Source organism: Brachyhypopomus gauderio, chromosome 16 (genome assembly GCF_052324685.1).
Source record: "Brachyhypopomus gauderio isolate BG-103 chromosome 16, BGAUD_0.2, whole genome shotgun sequence".
In the NCBI taxonomy this organism is placed as follows: domain Eukaryota; kingdom Metazoa; phylum Chordata; class Actinopteri; order Gymnotiformes; family Hypopomidae; genus Brachyhypopomus; species Brachyhypopomus gauderio.
In genome coordinates this window covers 2,843,700-2,858,682 of record NC_135226.1, presented here as the reverse complement: position 1 = coordinate 2,858,682, position 14,983 = coordinate 2,843,700, and the positions used below count along the sequence as shown (strand labels likewise).

Genomic DNA, 14,983 nt, shown 5'->3' with positions numbered 1-14,983 from the left:
AGTTGCTACTTGTTTATACATACAGACCACTTGTATTTGTCTTTGACATCTTTGATTTGTAAGTGATATATAAAAATAATTGATAATCAAACTTTGATGGCTTTCTTTAATTAATTCAAAACCCAGTACTTGTACTTTTTACTTTCAGTACTTGAGTAATAAATTTCAGAATAAACTACTTGCAATACTTAAGTACAAAGAATGCTGAATACTTCTGTACTTCTACTTAAGTAAAGTTTTTAAAGAACACTTCAACTTCTACTCAAGTAACATTTTTGATAGAGTACTTGTACTTTTACTCAAGTATGGGTCTCTAATACTTTATACAACACTGCTCCTTAGGCTGCATACGTCTGTATATAGAGGGTTTTCCATCCACCGAGTTTTTGCGCATTTTGAAAATGCGCATGAAAAAAGCTGGATGGAAAAAGACCGAAATTCGAAAAAAGCCCCAAAGATCGCAAAAAGATTTTTACGCTAGGAGGAGGTGGAAAAGTTAGACTATCGCATCGCCAAAATTCGGAAAAACTGGATGGAAAAGGGTTTTTCACATAAACGATGACGTATCATGCCTCAAGTCATGTGGTTCTGTACATGATCGCGATGTAAAGATGACAAATACATACAAAAACAGTTCTGGAGAGAGCAAAAATTGAATTTAACTTCTCCATGTATAGAAAAGAAAAATAAAAAAATGTTTCAAAACCTCAACGTGCAAAAATACGCAACTGCCAGATGGACGTAAAACCACTATTGTTTGACGTCCTCTCACGTGATCTAAAGTTTATTCGCATAACTGTAATGAATGGAAACAAGGCTTAATTCGAAAGGTATGGATGGAAACCCGGCTTATGATAGTTTGGTGTTTCTTGTGAAATTCAGTTCATGTGGGGTTAGGTATTATTTTGGTTGGTTTTTGTTTACTTTATATAGTCAGTAGTACTGAAATCGGCATTTTTATGGCTTATTTATTGACCACTGTAAAACCCTCCTGACATGTTGCGGTGCTGTTTAATTCCAGACAGCAGAGGGCACTGATGCGGGTGCTGAGAATGAGGAGGGGGTTGGGCCATCTGACTCCATCCAGAAACAGGCAGATTCTCAGAGCGGTGGTAAGCCAACACGCCCAGAGAGGCCTGACTAAAGATTACTGTAGAGATCCCCGGAACCTGTTGACCGCGTGTCTTCTCCTGGGTGAGCAGGTGAGGCTGGTGTCAGCACCGTGACGCTGTCGTGTCCGGCGAGAGAGCCTGAGAGGGAGCCACAGCTCACCCCCACGGTGGCCAGCACCACCACCTGCGTCCCTGCCGCCCTGGGCCCCCGGCCGCCGCAGTCGCCCCGCCGGCCCCACCACACGCCCCCGCCCCGGCTCAACATCCACCCCGTGCCCGAGCTCGGACCCCCGCTCATGCAGGTGACCGTGACCCGCCACGTCCCGGGAACCGTTTACACGACGCTCGTGGCTAACCAGACACATCTGGAATTGCAGTCTGTTTCAATTACTTGATTTTGATTCCGACTGCAAAGAATAATGTCCTGTTGTCTCAACATTGAAACGTAATGAAGTGAAGAGAATGAAGAGTGAGGAGTGTTTTGATGCAGGACTTTTAAAGGGCAAGTTTGTGTCTCCTCACAGAGGCAGGCCGGCCAGAGCAGACGTCTCTCTATGAGCCGCGCACCCCAGCTCACACCTGGAATCGGGAGCATGGTAAACATCTCACTCTCTCTCACTCCCTCACTCTCTGTCACCTCTCTGCTGGGTGTGTGATGTCACGGTGACGTCTTTGCGCGTTTTGTCTCCGCAGCAACACTTCTTCGATGACGATGACCGCATGGTCCCCAGCACGCCCACCCTCATGCTGCCCCACCGCACGGACGGCTTCGCCGAGGCCATTCAGTAAGGAACACGGAAAAGATAACGTAGTTTCAGTAGCCGAACATATTTGGACGAAGAGAGAGCAGAGGTAGAGGTGATGATGATATTAACAAACCTCTCTCTCTCTCTCAGTTCTCCCCAAGTTGCTGGTGTCCCTCGGTTCCGTTTCGGGCCTCCCGAGGACCTGATTCCCCAGGCGAGCTCCTCCCACTCTGACCTTGGTCAGCTGGCCTCTCAGGGCGGTGAGTGTTCCCGCTAAGCTACGGCTCCGCCGTGGTAGAACTTTGCACCATGGTAATAATGTCCAATGTGTGTGTGTGTGTGTGTGTGTATATATATGTGTGTGTGTGTGTGTGTGTGTCAGGTTTGGGCATGTATGAGAGTCCTCTCTTCCTGGCGTCACACGACGAGGAGTCTGGGGGCAGGAGTGTTCCCACCACCCCCCTGCAGGTGGCAGCTCCAGGTAACCAATCACAGTGCTTGGCCGTTGACCACATGACCACTCTTTGAAGCCAATTGCTTTCTTGCAGTTTCTTAACTTGTTTCTGTTTGTCTACGTGAAAGTGACCGTTTTCACGGAGAGCCAGCCCTCCGAGGGGGTGGAGCCGGCTTCCCAGTCGGTGCCGATGGTCAGCACGTCCACGGCAGGCCTGACCGTCCCGGGGGAGGCTGCAGCCAATGATGACGGAGATGATGTTTTCATCGCAGAAGCAGAGAGTGAAGGGTCATTCACCTTTTGATTATTCGGTTTTCTTTACTAGTTGACATTTTTGGGTAATTCAATACAATGAGTTTTCTCCCAAATATCAATGAATACTTTGATTTATGAGGTCAGTAGTCAACAAACAAAATTTGCTACAAAGAAGCCAAAACTATTTGCATAACACAAGCAGCCTTGAAGCCACCCAGAGCTCTGTGTGTTTAACATAGTTTATAATGCAGGTAATTTATTTTATTACTATATTATTATTATTATTATTATACTGGCACACGATGGACCTCTTTAGTGTGATCAGGAGACGTTCCTTTAAATGCTTGGGTTTAGCGTCCTGGTACTGAGTGAAGCATTTTGTCCTGTGTGTGAGCAGGACGAGTGGTGAGGCCTCACAGGAGGGCCCGTCAGAACCGGAGTCCGCTCAGCCCTCGGACGACACCAGCCTGCCGTCCACCAGCCAGGAGCCCACCTCCAGCTCTACTCCGGGTACGCGCCCCCCCCCACAGGCGCACCCCACAATCCCTTGTGCTCTCGCTGCCTTCTCCATCACACTCACACTCTCTTACAATCTGTCCCTGCCTCCAGACACCAGCAGCAGTAGCAGCCAGCAGTTCAAGCCCGCAGACAGGCACCTGACCCACCCACAACCCCCCCGGAGAGGCCAGCTTATCAGGAGAGGTGCTGCCCCCCCCCCCCCCCCCCCCCCTTACACCCACACCACATACGCCAGCACCTCTGCAGTGCCACCAATGGATTAAAAAAAAACACCAGCCAAAAATAGCTTTTTTTTGTTTTAATAAAGCAAAAGTGTGCATGCAAGAAAAGCAGTTTATAACTTTTACAGGATGTCTCACTGGGAATAATGTAGGGTCTGTTAATTCAAAAACACAAAACAGATTTACAAATATGCTTTCTCTTTCTCTACTACATTGAAGATTTTAAAAGTGTAAGTTTTGTCTTTTCTTGCTGACGTGGGCCATCTCTCCACAGGTATCCCCTATCACCGTGGTGCGCGAGGGCGGGCCCTCAAGAGAGGCTCTCCGTTCTGATTCGCCTGCAGCCGCAGAGCCACTCCCTCTGCAGTTCAAGCCAGGGCGCCACTCAACACTCACTCTCTTCCGCTGTCTGTAAATTTTGTACATTGGTATTGACTCCCTCATGCGCTTTGTCGACAGAATTAATTTAGTTTTACTGTTTTGTACTTCATGAGTATAGACCCTAATGTTTTTGCTAATAAATGGTTACATGCAGGTTAGCTAAGCAGTGTGTGCTGTCCTTGCGTTGGTCTGGTCCTTTAGGAACACCCCAGCCAGGCTCCGACATCGTTCGGCTGGCCGGATGGTTTGGCGGGAGACGCCAAACTTGGGTTCTCGCCGCTGATCTTGATGCTGAAGAATTTGGCTGTAAAACAAACGGAGGTGACACAATGAGATCTTTCCACCCCACAGTACTTCTCCCTTCCTCTCAGTTCTCCCAGTTCTTCTAGAGACCGCTGATCTATTTCATTATTTTATAAACGCTATCGGTACTCGGCTACTTAAAGGACCATGAAGTTTGAACATCTTGTCTCATAAGCTTTCACAAATCATTAGTAACTTTCCCCATAGAGATCGGGCCCTCACACCCCACCACATTCCCAACGACGTACGCCAGGAGATGACAGAGTATTCAAAGCCGTCGGGTTTCCTTGGGTTGGGTGCAGACAGGGCAGAGGTCACGGGGCTGGGGAAGCCTTTCCATTTCAGCTTGATGTTGATCTCTCCAGACAGATGCATTTTAGAGTTACCTGAAGGGACACACATCAGGTGTATCGTGACCCACATGTTATAATGAGTATAAATATTCAGGATAACTGCTTTCTCTACTATGTAGTAGATCAAATGTTTTTGGTAGGCAATCTTTATTGATTAATATTCATACCCCAATTTACTAGAAAGTTTTCATTCTTAGAAACACCTCGTAGCCATACAGCTGGACACTATATTTTGTTGGGGTTTTTTTTTGTTGTTGGTATCAACACAGCAGTGACACTGACACAGGAAAGAAAGCACAGTAGCAATTAAACTCCTACAAGAGCAGATCAGGACCATAGCAGTGTCAGTGAGAGTGGACCATCCCACCAGCCTCCTATGGTTGAAACAGACGATGCCCATGGCAGAGGGCAGCAGATACATCATTTGTGGCCACAGCCTGCAGGTGAGCACCTGCAAATCCGATGTGTTGCTACGTACACACATCAACTGTAGTATGTCCTTAGCCCACCTGAGCTAGTCTGCGGACTCCTAGTGTAGACGGAACTCGCAGACTTCCTTCCATTACACCGTGGGCTGCTTCCAGCAGGATAGGAGAATTTTTGCACTGTCCCACCTGGGGAAAAGATTATGAGTGATTAATAGTATCTAAAAAGTGTTCTCATAAATTTTGGAACAGGAGTCTTTGTAGAGGGAAAAGTTTACAGGTTCCAATCCAAACTTCCTCTTTACTCCCTTTTCAGAAGTTCCCTGATATTGGGATCAATCCTGTTTTTGAATATACCTGCTGCGTGATTCATTTTCCACATCGCCCAATTATGGCTAAGATTTAGTTGCAGATTTACAGGCAAGTGTATCTAGCGAACGAGGCGTATGGATCTTTCCTGACTACGAGGCGTGAGTCACCTTTCTTGAAGAAGTAGATGGTTTCTGGTCTCTTCCTGCTGGACGGCACAGTCAGAGCTGCAGAGATTTCTCCCGACAGCCCTCCGAAGTCACTGGACAGGGACCGCGGGTATCCTGGCTCCATGATGCCATTCTCAAAACTCCAGTAACTGTCATTCTGAGGAGAAATCGAAGAAGTGATGCCAACGTTAATGCCAAGTTAACAGGAGACGTTTTGGACTCTTTCTTCCATGTTTCCTGAATTTGAAGGACACAATTTCAAATTCGTTGAAAAGTTCTAAACTGATGGGAAGCTTAAACGGTCTGACTGAAGACCTTGATGATGTAGGTCTGGGCCAGGCAGTTGCAGCGGGTGAAGGCCGTGTCGATGGGCGAGGGCACGCCTAGCTCGTCAGTAATTCTGCAAACAGGACCAGCCTCTCTGGTCTGGGGGTCCAGCAGCCAGAAGAAATCACCTGTGGAGGAGGAAATGAAATCTGAAGGCAAACCAGACACGGCAGTATCCGTCTTGATGGAACGACTTCAAGAAATGAACTGAACAGAGATGAAGGACTTACCTCGGAACACGATGATGGAGCCGTTAAACAGAGAGGTGACACCATTGATTGGAAGCTCGTTGCACAGGTCAGGGTTGGAACTCTCTTAATGGAGAAAGGTTATATAATTCATTGGTCACACATGCAGAGTGATACTCTGCAATACACTGCTATACATTCAGTTTTCTATTGAATTTTGGCATTACCTAGACCTTTCGTAGAGGATATGTAATTTTCACTATATTAAAAAAATTAGACATCACAAATGTAAGTAAATCTGAAATATATATATTCTCTGAAATATAATTTGTCATGATCAGCACAATGAATATCTGCTTGATGGTTGTGGATCTACTAGTCAAAGTTGATGTATTAGGCAGAGTCAAGTCCTTACCAGGGAGTCCTGCAGGTTCACTGGCTCCCAGGCCCTGAGTGATGTTTGCTAGCGTGCTGGGTCTCCCAGTTCCAGATGTAAGGGCTCCACTTGCATGTTCGGTGATGGAGATGGAGACCTTTATGGGAATTGAGAGGGGATTCCCAGAAGAAGTGTCACCAGGATGGTGTGGCCCTGTGGCTGACATGGGGGAGTTGGTATCAGTCCCTGGATGGGCAAGAAATTAATAAATATACATTTAAGAGCTTGGACTACAACATTTGAAACCTACACTGAGACATTTGATGCTGTCCATATGATAAATAACTGAAAAATAACTATCCTGCTAGCGCATTTGTGTATGTGTAAGGCATGTTTGATTCAGGTTTTTAAGTGTTATATAATGTGCAGGGCTCTGTTTGGAGAATTTCATGAATCTTCTGGAGCCTTGCCTGATGTGCTGGTTTCAGGGTTGGCAGGTAGAAGAGGAAGATGGAGGCCTGTGGCAGGGGAGACAGAACTTCCACTAGGGTCTGCTAGATCTTCAGTGTAGTCTAAAAACATAACCGAGACAAAACAAAAACCCCTCAATTTATTTTCTCACTTTTTTTCTGAACAAATACACGTTGATGTCCATCGCTGGGGGTTCAGTTCAGCCTGCAGCCACGTTCACTGAAATTCTGCTGTTGCTGTTTGTATCTAATTATCTGTTGCTGATTGTGAGACTGCCCTACTGGTCACTGTAGACTGTTGCACCAGATTAGGTCTAGGATGAAGCAGACATATGACATTTATACTGCACCTGTCAGCTTGAGGTCGGCTTGAGCACTCCTGGCCGCCGTTGAACTGTGATCCGAATCTAAAACGCGTTAATAATACACGTTAACGCCAACTAAAAAAAATGAGGTCACAAAACGAGGAGAGTGCGATGTCGTACTGCAGTGTCCGACGTAGTCGACGCAGCAGGTTTTGTAGAGGGTGCACTCCGGATCACAGTCACACTCCCTCCCTCTCCGGAAGGTTTCCCCACATCGACCACTGCACGAGTCGCCTGACAATCAACAATCGATTTTAGTTTAACCTTCTACCCAGCCTGCAAGTGAGGCAGAAAGTGTGCTTAACAATGCCCGACATCAATCCCACTGTCCTGTGATTCCAAGCACTGGACATTTTTTGGTCATTTTCTGACTTAATGAATGAATGATCTTTATGCAGTGTGCCACTGGTGAAAGAATGCACATTACTAGGGTTGAGAACTGAACAGACTTACGGACAGTGCAGATGCCATCATAGTCCTTGCAGCATTCGTTGTAGGTGAGGCAGTCGGCATCGCAGGTACAGGGTTGACCGCGGGCGAAGGGCTCACCACAGCGCCCCCTGCAGCTTCCTGCACAACGTCATAAACATGCTGAACAAAATGCATGTGTCTTGTTCCAGTGGAAACTTTCAAACCGTTAGTTTAGGCCTCTTACCTTAGCACAAACAAAGCGATCAAAAACATTTTGCTGACTCTACAAATTATGTCATTTACCCATCCTAATAAATGATCAACACAAAAAGACAACTGGACAGACCACACCACCAACCTTGAGCAAAGCTGGAGAGAGGCAGGAGGACGCAAACCATCAGCAGTGAAGAGGAAATCCCAGCTGGACCAGCCATTGTAGTCCCAACCAGTTCACACTCAATACAGAACGTTCCAGAAGCCAAGTCTGAAAAATTACAGTTGTATCCATATGAATATCAGTACATACTGAGATGGAAAATCATTATATGTATGCATGGCACACTGAGGGCACCTTACCTCCAGACAGATCTTTGCTAAATTCACCTTTGGTTTGGTCTACTGCTGCTTGCCTTTATATAAGACCGAGCAGCTGGATTTCTCCTGTGGACCAGAACATTGTGTAAGTGTGTAATTAACCACTGTAGCCCAATTAAACCAGAATGAGTCAAAGGCTGGCCTCCCACACAGTCTCACATGCATGCCCACGTGCCCCGTGGTTATAGTGTTGTATTACTGTCTTTATGGTGGGTTTTTATTAAATAATTTATTACTGCAGCTAAACAAAAATATGCTTATGCCTAGGTCTGACCTTAACCTCAGTAACCAGAAATAAAATTTTATACATACTTATTCATGTATGGTTCTGTTTCATGTAAGTTTCTGGAAGTGAAACCTACAGCTTGTGAAAACAAAACAAAACCTATTACAGAACAGCAAAATGCCTCCCCTCGCCCCTGGGTCTGAGTTTTTTCTAATGTTCCTGTCATTCAAGGGTCGTTGGAAGGAAGATACTAAATGAGTTCAAACATACACACACACTCTGACAGCAAAAGCAGTACTCTGACGCCTTTTAAAAATCAGTCTGACCCTTTAAAGATCAGTCTGACCCGATACAATTATCACGATTCTGAACCCTGATGTTTTTCTGTGGCCACTTCATTGAGCAGAAACAGGATTTTTAATCACCACCCTGACAGCCACAGATATGAGTAAGACCACTGGTTTTGTATTTTACACGTTGTTCCTTTACCACTCCTTTGTCATGTGACCTTCGTCTGCCATTGTGAGAACAATTACATTTCTAAGGTTTACTCTTGACCCGTAGGCTTAACACATGGTTAAGTCATGTCAGAGTCACTCAGATCTGTTTAAATGACAAGTTCTTATGTTACACAATTCACTGAAATGTACAAGAAGGATCCAGGTGAGATCTTCTGAGGAAATGGATTCAAATCTAGACCTGAATTTTTGTTTTCAATCTCCCATTAGCTCCTTTGAATTAGACCATCATGTAAAAGAAAGCTTGAAAGGGTACAATGAACACGCAAAGATATTCCGCTCACCTCATTATCAGGGAGTCGGGTTTGTTGCAATATTAGGTTTTGTGCATATAACTTGCTCTAAGAGAGATTAGAGGAGGCCTACTGTTTAGCTGCTGAAATGAAAAGATTATTGGTCATAATCTTGCATGTTGTCTGTTGTAACAGATGCAGTGATACATTCATATTGCAATGTCTGCAGCTGCAGAAATACCAAAGAATTATTTTATAACAGTCCGATAAAGGCACTCAGAGGATTCTTGCTCCAAAGTCAATGTTGTCACACTGTACTGTAGTTTAAAAATGCATTTTTACATATAAGGTTATCCGCTCCTTCAATCACTATTTGCATTTATTAAGAGAAAATGGGATTGAGTCATTGTCATTATATAAAATGAAGACTGTAAACAAATTTAGTGTTCATTTTAAATACAAAAAAGTTATTTTCCTCTGTGTGGTCCAGCTATCTGTACTTTACATACGGTGCTACTTCCCAGAGACTGCAAGGACATTTGACTGATGCTATAAAACGGTGGCATTTAAAGAACAAACGTAACCGACAGGGAAGACATCCGCTTTGCGGTTAGTCGTTTCTGCTGATGTAATGTCTTTCTAATGAAAAAGTAGCTTGCCACGCCTAGGAACACGCTGTACCGAGTATTTTAAAAGCCTGTTCTGGCTACAACCTTCACCAATTGGCTGAATAGTACTACAGATCCAGCTGTAGACCACGTGTTCATCTTCTCCGTCTGTGCCAGTTTATTTATTCATATGATTTTGTTTAAGTTAAGAAACTCTATTTTACAAGAATTGCATCATTGTACATCATTTATTTATTGCAAAATGTAGGGTACCGTACACCGTTGTGTCCATGTACACTGTCCAAAACGTTTTTGTTTTTTAACGAGGTATTAGGAAATGGAAAAACAAGTACGTTTTCTTAATCCAACTTCATGTCATTTATTAATAAAACGGAAAACTCATGCAAATCGGTAGTAAGAATGTAAAATTAAAAAAAGAAAAGCGTTCATTTTTTATTTTAAAATATCTATTTTAGATTTCCCGTTTGTGAGTTCTGAGCAGAGCCGGCCCTGACCAATGTGGTGCCCTAGGCGAGATTTTGGTTGGTGCCCCCTGCATCATCAATCATTGTGTTGATTGTGTCACTATTAAAGAAACAAATAAAAAGCAAATGACTTAAATATTACCATATAACAAGCAATAAATATAAAGGTGTTGCACAAAAAATATTTTAAAACTATTTTACATAACGTAGTGCAGAGCACAACTTTTAAATATTAATAATAAATAAAAAATAAAAATAAAAAAACAACAACTACCACCAGTGCAAATCAGGGCAATTTGCCTACTGCAACATTATTATTTCAAAAGTGCATTCGCAATGAACAGAGGAGCATATATATTTTTATAGTTTTAGTATATATTTATTTTAAGCTAAGCTAATCATAGCACCTACTAGGATTGGGCAGTATGATGACTCTTTTCACTAAGATCATACAGAGGGGAAAAAGCCACAATGACAATTGAATGTTGTGAGTCAAGCGAGCTGGTTTCAAAGAAAAACACAACAGCTACAGATTGGCAACATTTTGGATTTGTTTAAAATAAAAAGGAGACCATTGGAGCACGCCCCCACGATTTGAATTCGATAATATGATTGGTTGATAAAACTGCCAATCTATAATAAAAGCTCTCAATGTAAAAGGGCCTTTCTCTCTTTTACCTAGAAACAACGGTGTGAAATATTCTGATTGGTTGATTTTTTATTTCACCGCTGAGGTTTTTTTCCAGCACAAGTACGAAAAGTGGATTTGAAAGCCGATTTATAGGAAAAATACAAATTATTGGTGAAGCGTTATTAACATATATTACATATAATAGATAAAGCATCCTTTTTAAGATCAATTAACCTTCAGAGAAGGCGTTGAAGTCCCTGACGATTCGCCAATGGTATAGTGTTAATTCACCACATATTACTAGGGCTGAACGATTACATTTACATTTACATTTATGGCATTTAGCAGACGCTCTTATCCAGAGCGACTTACAAAAGTGCTATGTAGTTGCTTGGAATCTCCAAGGTAGAATAGATAGTCCTGAACACAAAATAGATAGTCCTGAACACGATTAATTGCATTTGCGATAATATCGCGATATTTTAAAACGCGATTATCTAACCGCACAGGCTGCGATTTAAACTGGTCACGTGACTTGGGAGCGAGCCGAGCCGAGCCGAGCCCAAACGGAGCAAACCCGAGCAGGAAAAGTGAAGTCAACACAGCGCACTTTAGCTTTTTGCACAATGGCTTCAGGCTCGACAGAAACTGACACAACTAGTCTAATAGCAAAGAGGGGCAGCACATCAGTTGTGTGGAATTACTTTGGGTTTAAAAAAGAAGATGCTGCTCAACGTCAGGTATTGTGTAAAACGTGCCTTGCTAATGTAGCCACGTTACATTACCACGCGTGGTAACACGACAAACCTTTTTCAGCATTTAAAAAAATACCACAAAGCGTCGTATGACATTTGCAAGGCTAAAATGCCAACGACCAGTGCTGCATCTGCAAATACTCCAAGTACCAGCCGACAGGGAACACTAACCGAACTCTTTGAAAGTGTCACTCCTTATGGGAGTAATTCGAAGCGGCACGCTGAATTAACTCAGGCAGTAACGGAGTTTATCGCAAAAGACATGATGCCCGTTAGTATAGTTAACAAACCCGGCTTCATGGCTTTGGTAAACAAACTGGATATGCGCTACCAAATGCCCTCGCGCACATATTTTAGTCAAGTTGCTATACCTGAGCTATATACAAAATGCCGAAACAGAGTTTCAGCTGAGCTGAAAACAGTGGAGTTTTTTGCCACAACAACTGATCTGTGGTCCAGCCGTACATCGGAGCCATACCAGAGTTTAACGGTTCATTACTTTGATGAAGATTTTAATTTAAAAGCTCGCTGCCTACAAGCATCCTATTTCCCGGATGACCACACGGGGGAAAACATTGCAGCTGGCCTGAGAGAGGGGCTTGCCAGCTGGGATCTGCAGGAAGATAACCACATCTGCATAACGACGGACAACGCATCCAACATGGTGGTGGCAGCACAGATAAATGAATGGACCAGACTGCAGTGTTTTGGCATTACATTTTGCCATAGGTATGTAAATTCATGGACGTAATTTGTAAATATTTGATTTTTAACCATTAAAAAGTGGGGGGGGGGGGGGGACATGGATTCGTCGCTATTTAAATATTTGGTTTTAACCGTAAAAACTGGGGGGGGGGGCAAAAACCGGCTTTTGAAAAAGTGGGGGGGGGGGGGGGACATGTCCCTCCCGTCCCCCTCCCAAATTACGTCCGTGTGTAAATTAATATCATTACAAATATGTTGGTATAGTGTGTGTGTGTTTCTGCTACAGAGTGAGGACTCTCAAATGTTTTTAACTAACAAAGTGAGAAGAGAATTTTCTGGTCCTCACTTTTTTGCACGTGTGTGAGTGAGAGTGGAGGATGTGAATGTGTGTATTTAATTTTTTTTTTTATTTTGTATTACAGGACATGCACTAAAGGATGACAGAGTGTCAAGAGCAATAGGCCTGTGCAAGAAGCTGGTGGGGCACTTCTCCCACAGTTGGAAGAAGAAGGCAGCAATGACTGAAGCACAGAGGGAGCTCAAACTGCCTGAACACAGCCTCATCACTGAATGTCCAACAAGAGGGGGGTCCAAAGAAATGATGATCGCCAGGGTGCTAGAGCAGCTCAAAGCCATTTCTCAGGTGCTGTCAGGTGACCGTTATGCACGCTTCCTAATCCCAACTTGGCAGGATATTGAGGTGTTGGAGTCTATTCACAAGGCTTTGCATCCTCTTCTGGACTTCACAGATGCTCTCTCTGGTGAAGAATATGTGAGCATCTCCTACCTCAAGCCAGTTCTTAACCTTCTGGCCACATCAGTCTTGGCTGAAGACCAAGATGACACTGATCTGACTAGGTCAATCAAAACCAAGGTCCTGACATACCTTAATGATAAGTACAGTGACCCCAGCATCCAGGAGCTGTTGGATGTTGCATCCTTCCTGGATCCCAGGTTCAAAACACAGTACATCACTGCAGAAAACATCCCTATCATTAAGACCCGACTCAAGACCGAAATGCTGGAATCAGCAAGGCGTGCATATAATCAGGTTAGTAACACATATTTATCTATGATATCACAAACACATTTTATATTTACTTATTTGTAATTTAATTGCAAAATTAATTGCCATATTTTCTTCTTTTTTCCCTTGGGAGAAGAGTTGTCGAACAGAAACCACTCCAAGGCCTCAAATTGAACTTCCCTCTGGCAAAAGGGTGAAGAAGTCTCTTGGCAGCTTCTTCAAGACTGCTGCGGCCTCTTCTGCTTCTCCCGTTCAGCCTGAAGATGTTGCTGAGGCAGAGTTAAACGGCTACCTCATGACCCCTGCCATTGATGGAGAAGGTGACCCTTTGGCCTGGTGGAAGGTGCACAAGATTACCTTTCCACAACTGTGCAGTATGGCCCGCAAGTATCTCTGTGTCCCTGCCACAAGTGCTCCTTCAGAGCGTCTTTTCAGTGCTGGTGGGAATATAGTGACTTGTACTCGCTCGTCTTTGAAACCAGCAAAGGTTGACATGATGGTTTTCCTTGCAAAAAATCTGTGAGTTCCTGAGAATGATACAGAGCTACAGAACAGTGTTCTAGCTGACAGTGCCTTGTTTAATTTGCACTTTAGTCTGTTGTTTGCTGCTGTTACTGAGTGACTTATGTTTACATTATTATTTAAATTTTTCTTTTACATCTAAAAGATTTAACAAGAACAGATTTATTTTGTGTTCACCGAGTCTGAATTCCCAGAAAATAACGAGTTGGTTAAAGCAGATTCTCTTTGTTTTTTGCACTTAATTTTTTTATGATGTTACTAGCTGGAGAGCAGTAAGTTAATTTTTTTTATATCTATTGTTTTTTCTATTTAAAAAAACAAATGGTGAAAAGGAAAAGCTATTTATCTATATATTTTTCTACTTACAAAAACAAATAGTGAAAAGGGAAAGCATAGATCTGTTTGCTTTGTTATCTGTGTTTTAAATAAATCTGACATTGTTTATTATTAAACAGATTGATTTATTGCTTCTGTTTGTTGAAAAATACTTGATAAGACAAAAAAAAACACATTTTAAATCGCAATCGCAATTTATAGATAAAATTCGCAATTAGATTATTTTCCAAAATCGTTCAGCCCTACATATTACCATTATATTACCTGTTTTTCTGCCTTTTTGACGTCTTTACAGGGAGATGTCACTCACTCTGCGGTGTACAGAGAAACAGAGCGCGCGCGGGAGGGCGGGTTAGCGCGTGAGTGAGAGGTGTCGTGTGTTGTTATTTTTTTGTGATTAACAGTTTTTATTTTTCATTTTTATTATACAACAGTAACGAAAACCCACCCCGCCAACCCCCACCCCCAAACAAACACCACCTTCTGTGCTGATCCTTTTCTGGTTATCAACATTACCCCCATGCTCCATCATGTTCAACTATTACAAACAAAATAAAATACATACAAAGATAAGATGAAGCACAGTATATATTTATACACAATTAACTGAAGAACTTGCGTCTCTCCACTATAAACACACTTTCAGAGGCCTCTTATAAAGGTTAAGTATTTGCCCCACTTTGCTTCATATAAATCCAGTCTACCCATGCGTTTGAATGAGATTTTTTCAAATGCTGCAACTCGTGCCATCTCCACAGTCCATTCCTGCAGAGAGGGCATCCCCTCCGTCTTCCATCCCCTAAGAAGTATTTGCCTGCCTATCATAATACTGGTTTGGACGAAACTTATAATATGTTTATCCTGTCCTGTCATAACTGAATGATCACTCAAAACAAACAATCTAGGACTAAATGGAATTTGCATCTCTGTAATTTCACTAATATGATCATAAATTTTG

At 43.1% G+C, this 14,983-nt stretch overlaps 3 protein-coding genes across 5 annotated transcripts in view; 2 read left to right on the top strand and 1 right to left on the bottom strand.

Annotated features, from left to right (window-relative positions):
* The window catches only part of tpra (translocated promoter region a, nuclear basket protein), a 28,427-nt gene extending 24,581 nt beyond the window's left edge, over window positions 1-3,846 (top strand). For all 3 annotated transcript variants that reach the window (XM_076976917.1, XM_076976916.1, XM_076976915.1), the window contains exons 42-51: window positions 1,022-1,112; window positions 1,203-1,414; window positions 1,637-1,708; window positions 1,806-1,897; window positions 2,009-2,118; window positions 2,241-2,339; window positions 2,441-2,600; window positions 2,965-3,077; window positions 3,177-3,269; window positions 3,582-3,846. In XM_076976917.1, the coding sequence (XP_076833032.1) occupies window positions 1,022-1,112; window positions 1,203-1,414; window positions 1,637-1,708; window positions 1,806-1,897; window positions 2,009-2,118; window positions 2,241-2,339; window positions 2,441-2,600; window positions 2,965-3,077; window positions 3,177-3,269; window positions 3,582-3,640 (1,101 nt within the window). In that variant the 3' untranslated portion in view covers window positions 3,641-3,846. The remainder of the gene's footprint in view (window positions 1-1,021; window positions 1,113-1,202; window positions 1,415-1,636; window positions 1,709-1,805; window positions 1,898-2,008; window positions 2,119-2,240; window positions 2,340-2,440; window positions 2,601-2,964; window positions 3,078-3,176; window positions 3,270-3,581) is intronic.
* On the bottom strand, window positions 3,370-8,091 carry prg4a (proteoglycan 4a). The gene is made up of 13 exons (XM_076976919.1): window positions 7,962-8,091; window positions 7,744-7,869; window positions 7,428-7,544; window positions 7,095-7,208; window positions 6,960-7,016; window positions 6,610-6,711; window positions 6,179-6,385; window positions 5,806-5,889; window positions 5,564-5,703; window positions 5,249-5,405; window positions 4,854-4,958; window positions 4,240-4,377; window positions 3,370-3,992 (listed from the first exon to the last, which is right to left on the bottom strand). Exons 2-13 carry the CDS (start codon window positions 7,817-7,819, stop codon window positions 3,886-3,888), a joined length of 1,404 nt encoding a protein of 467 aa, XP_076833034.1. The 5' UTR covers window positions 7,820-7,869; window positions 7,962-8,091; the 3' UTR covers window positions 3,370-3,885.
* A 3,151-nt stretch (window positions 8,092-11,242) lies between these two features.
* Window positions 11,243-14,044, top strand: LOC143477851 (E3 SUMO-protein ligase ZBED1-like). The gene is made up of 3 exons (XM_076976702.1): window positions 11,243-12,164; window positions 12,563-13,191; window positions 13,304-14,044. Exons 1-3 carry the CDS (start codon window positions 12,119-12,121, stop codon window positions 13,688-13,690), a joined length of 1,062 nt encoding a protein of 353 aa, XP_076832817.1. The 5' UTR covers window positions 11,243-12,118; the 3' UTR covers window positions 13,691-14,044.
* Window positions 14,045-14,983: the final 939 nt, after the last annotated feature.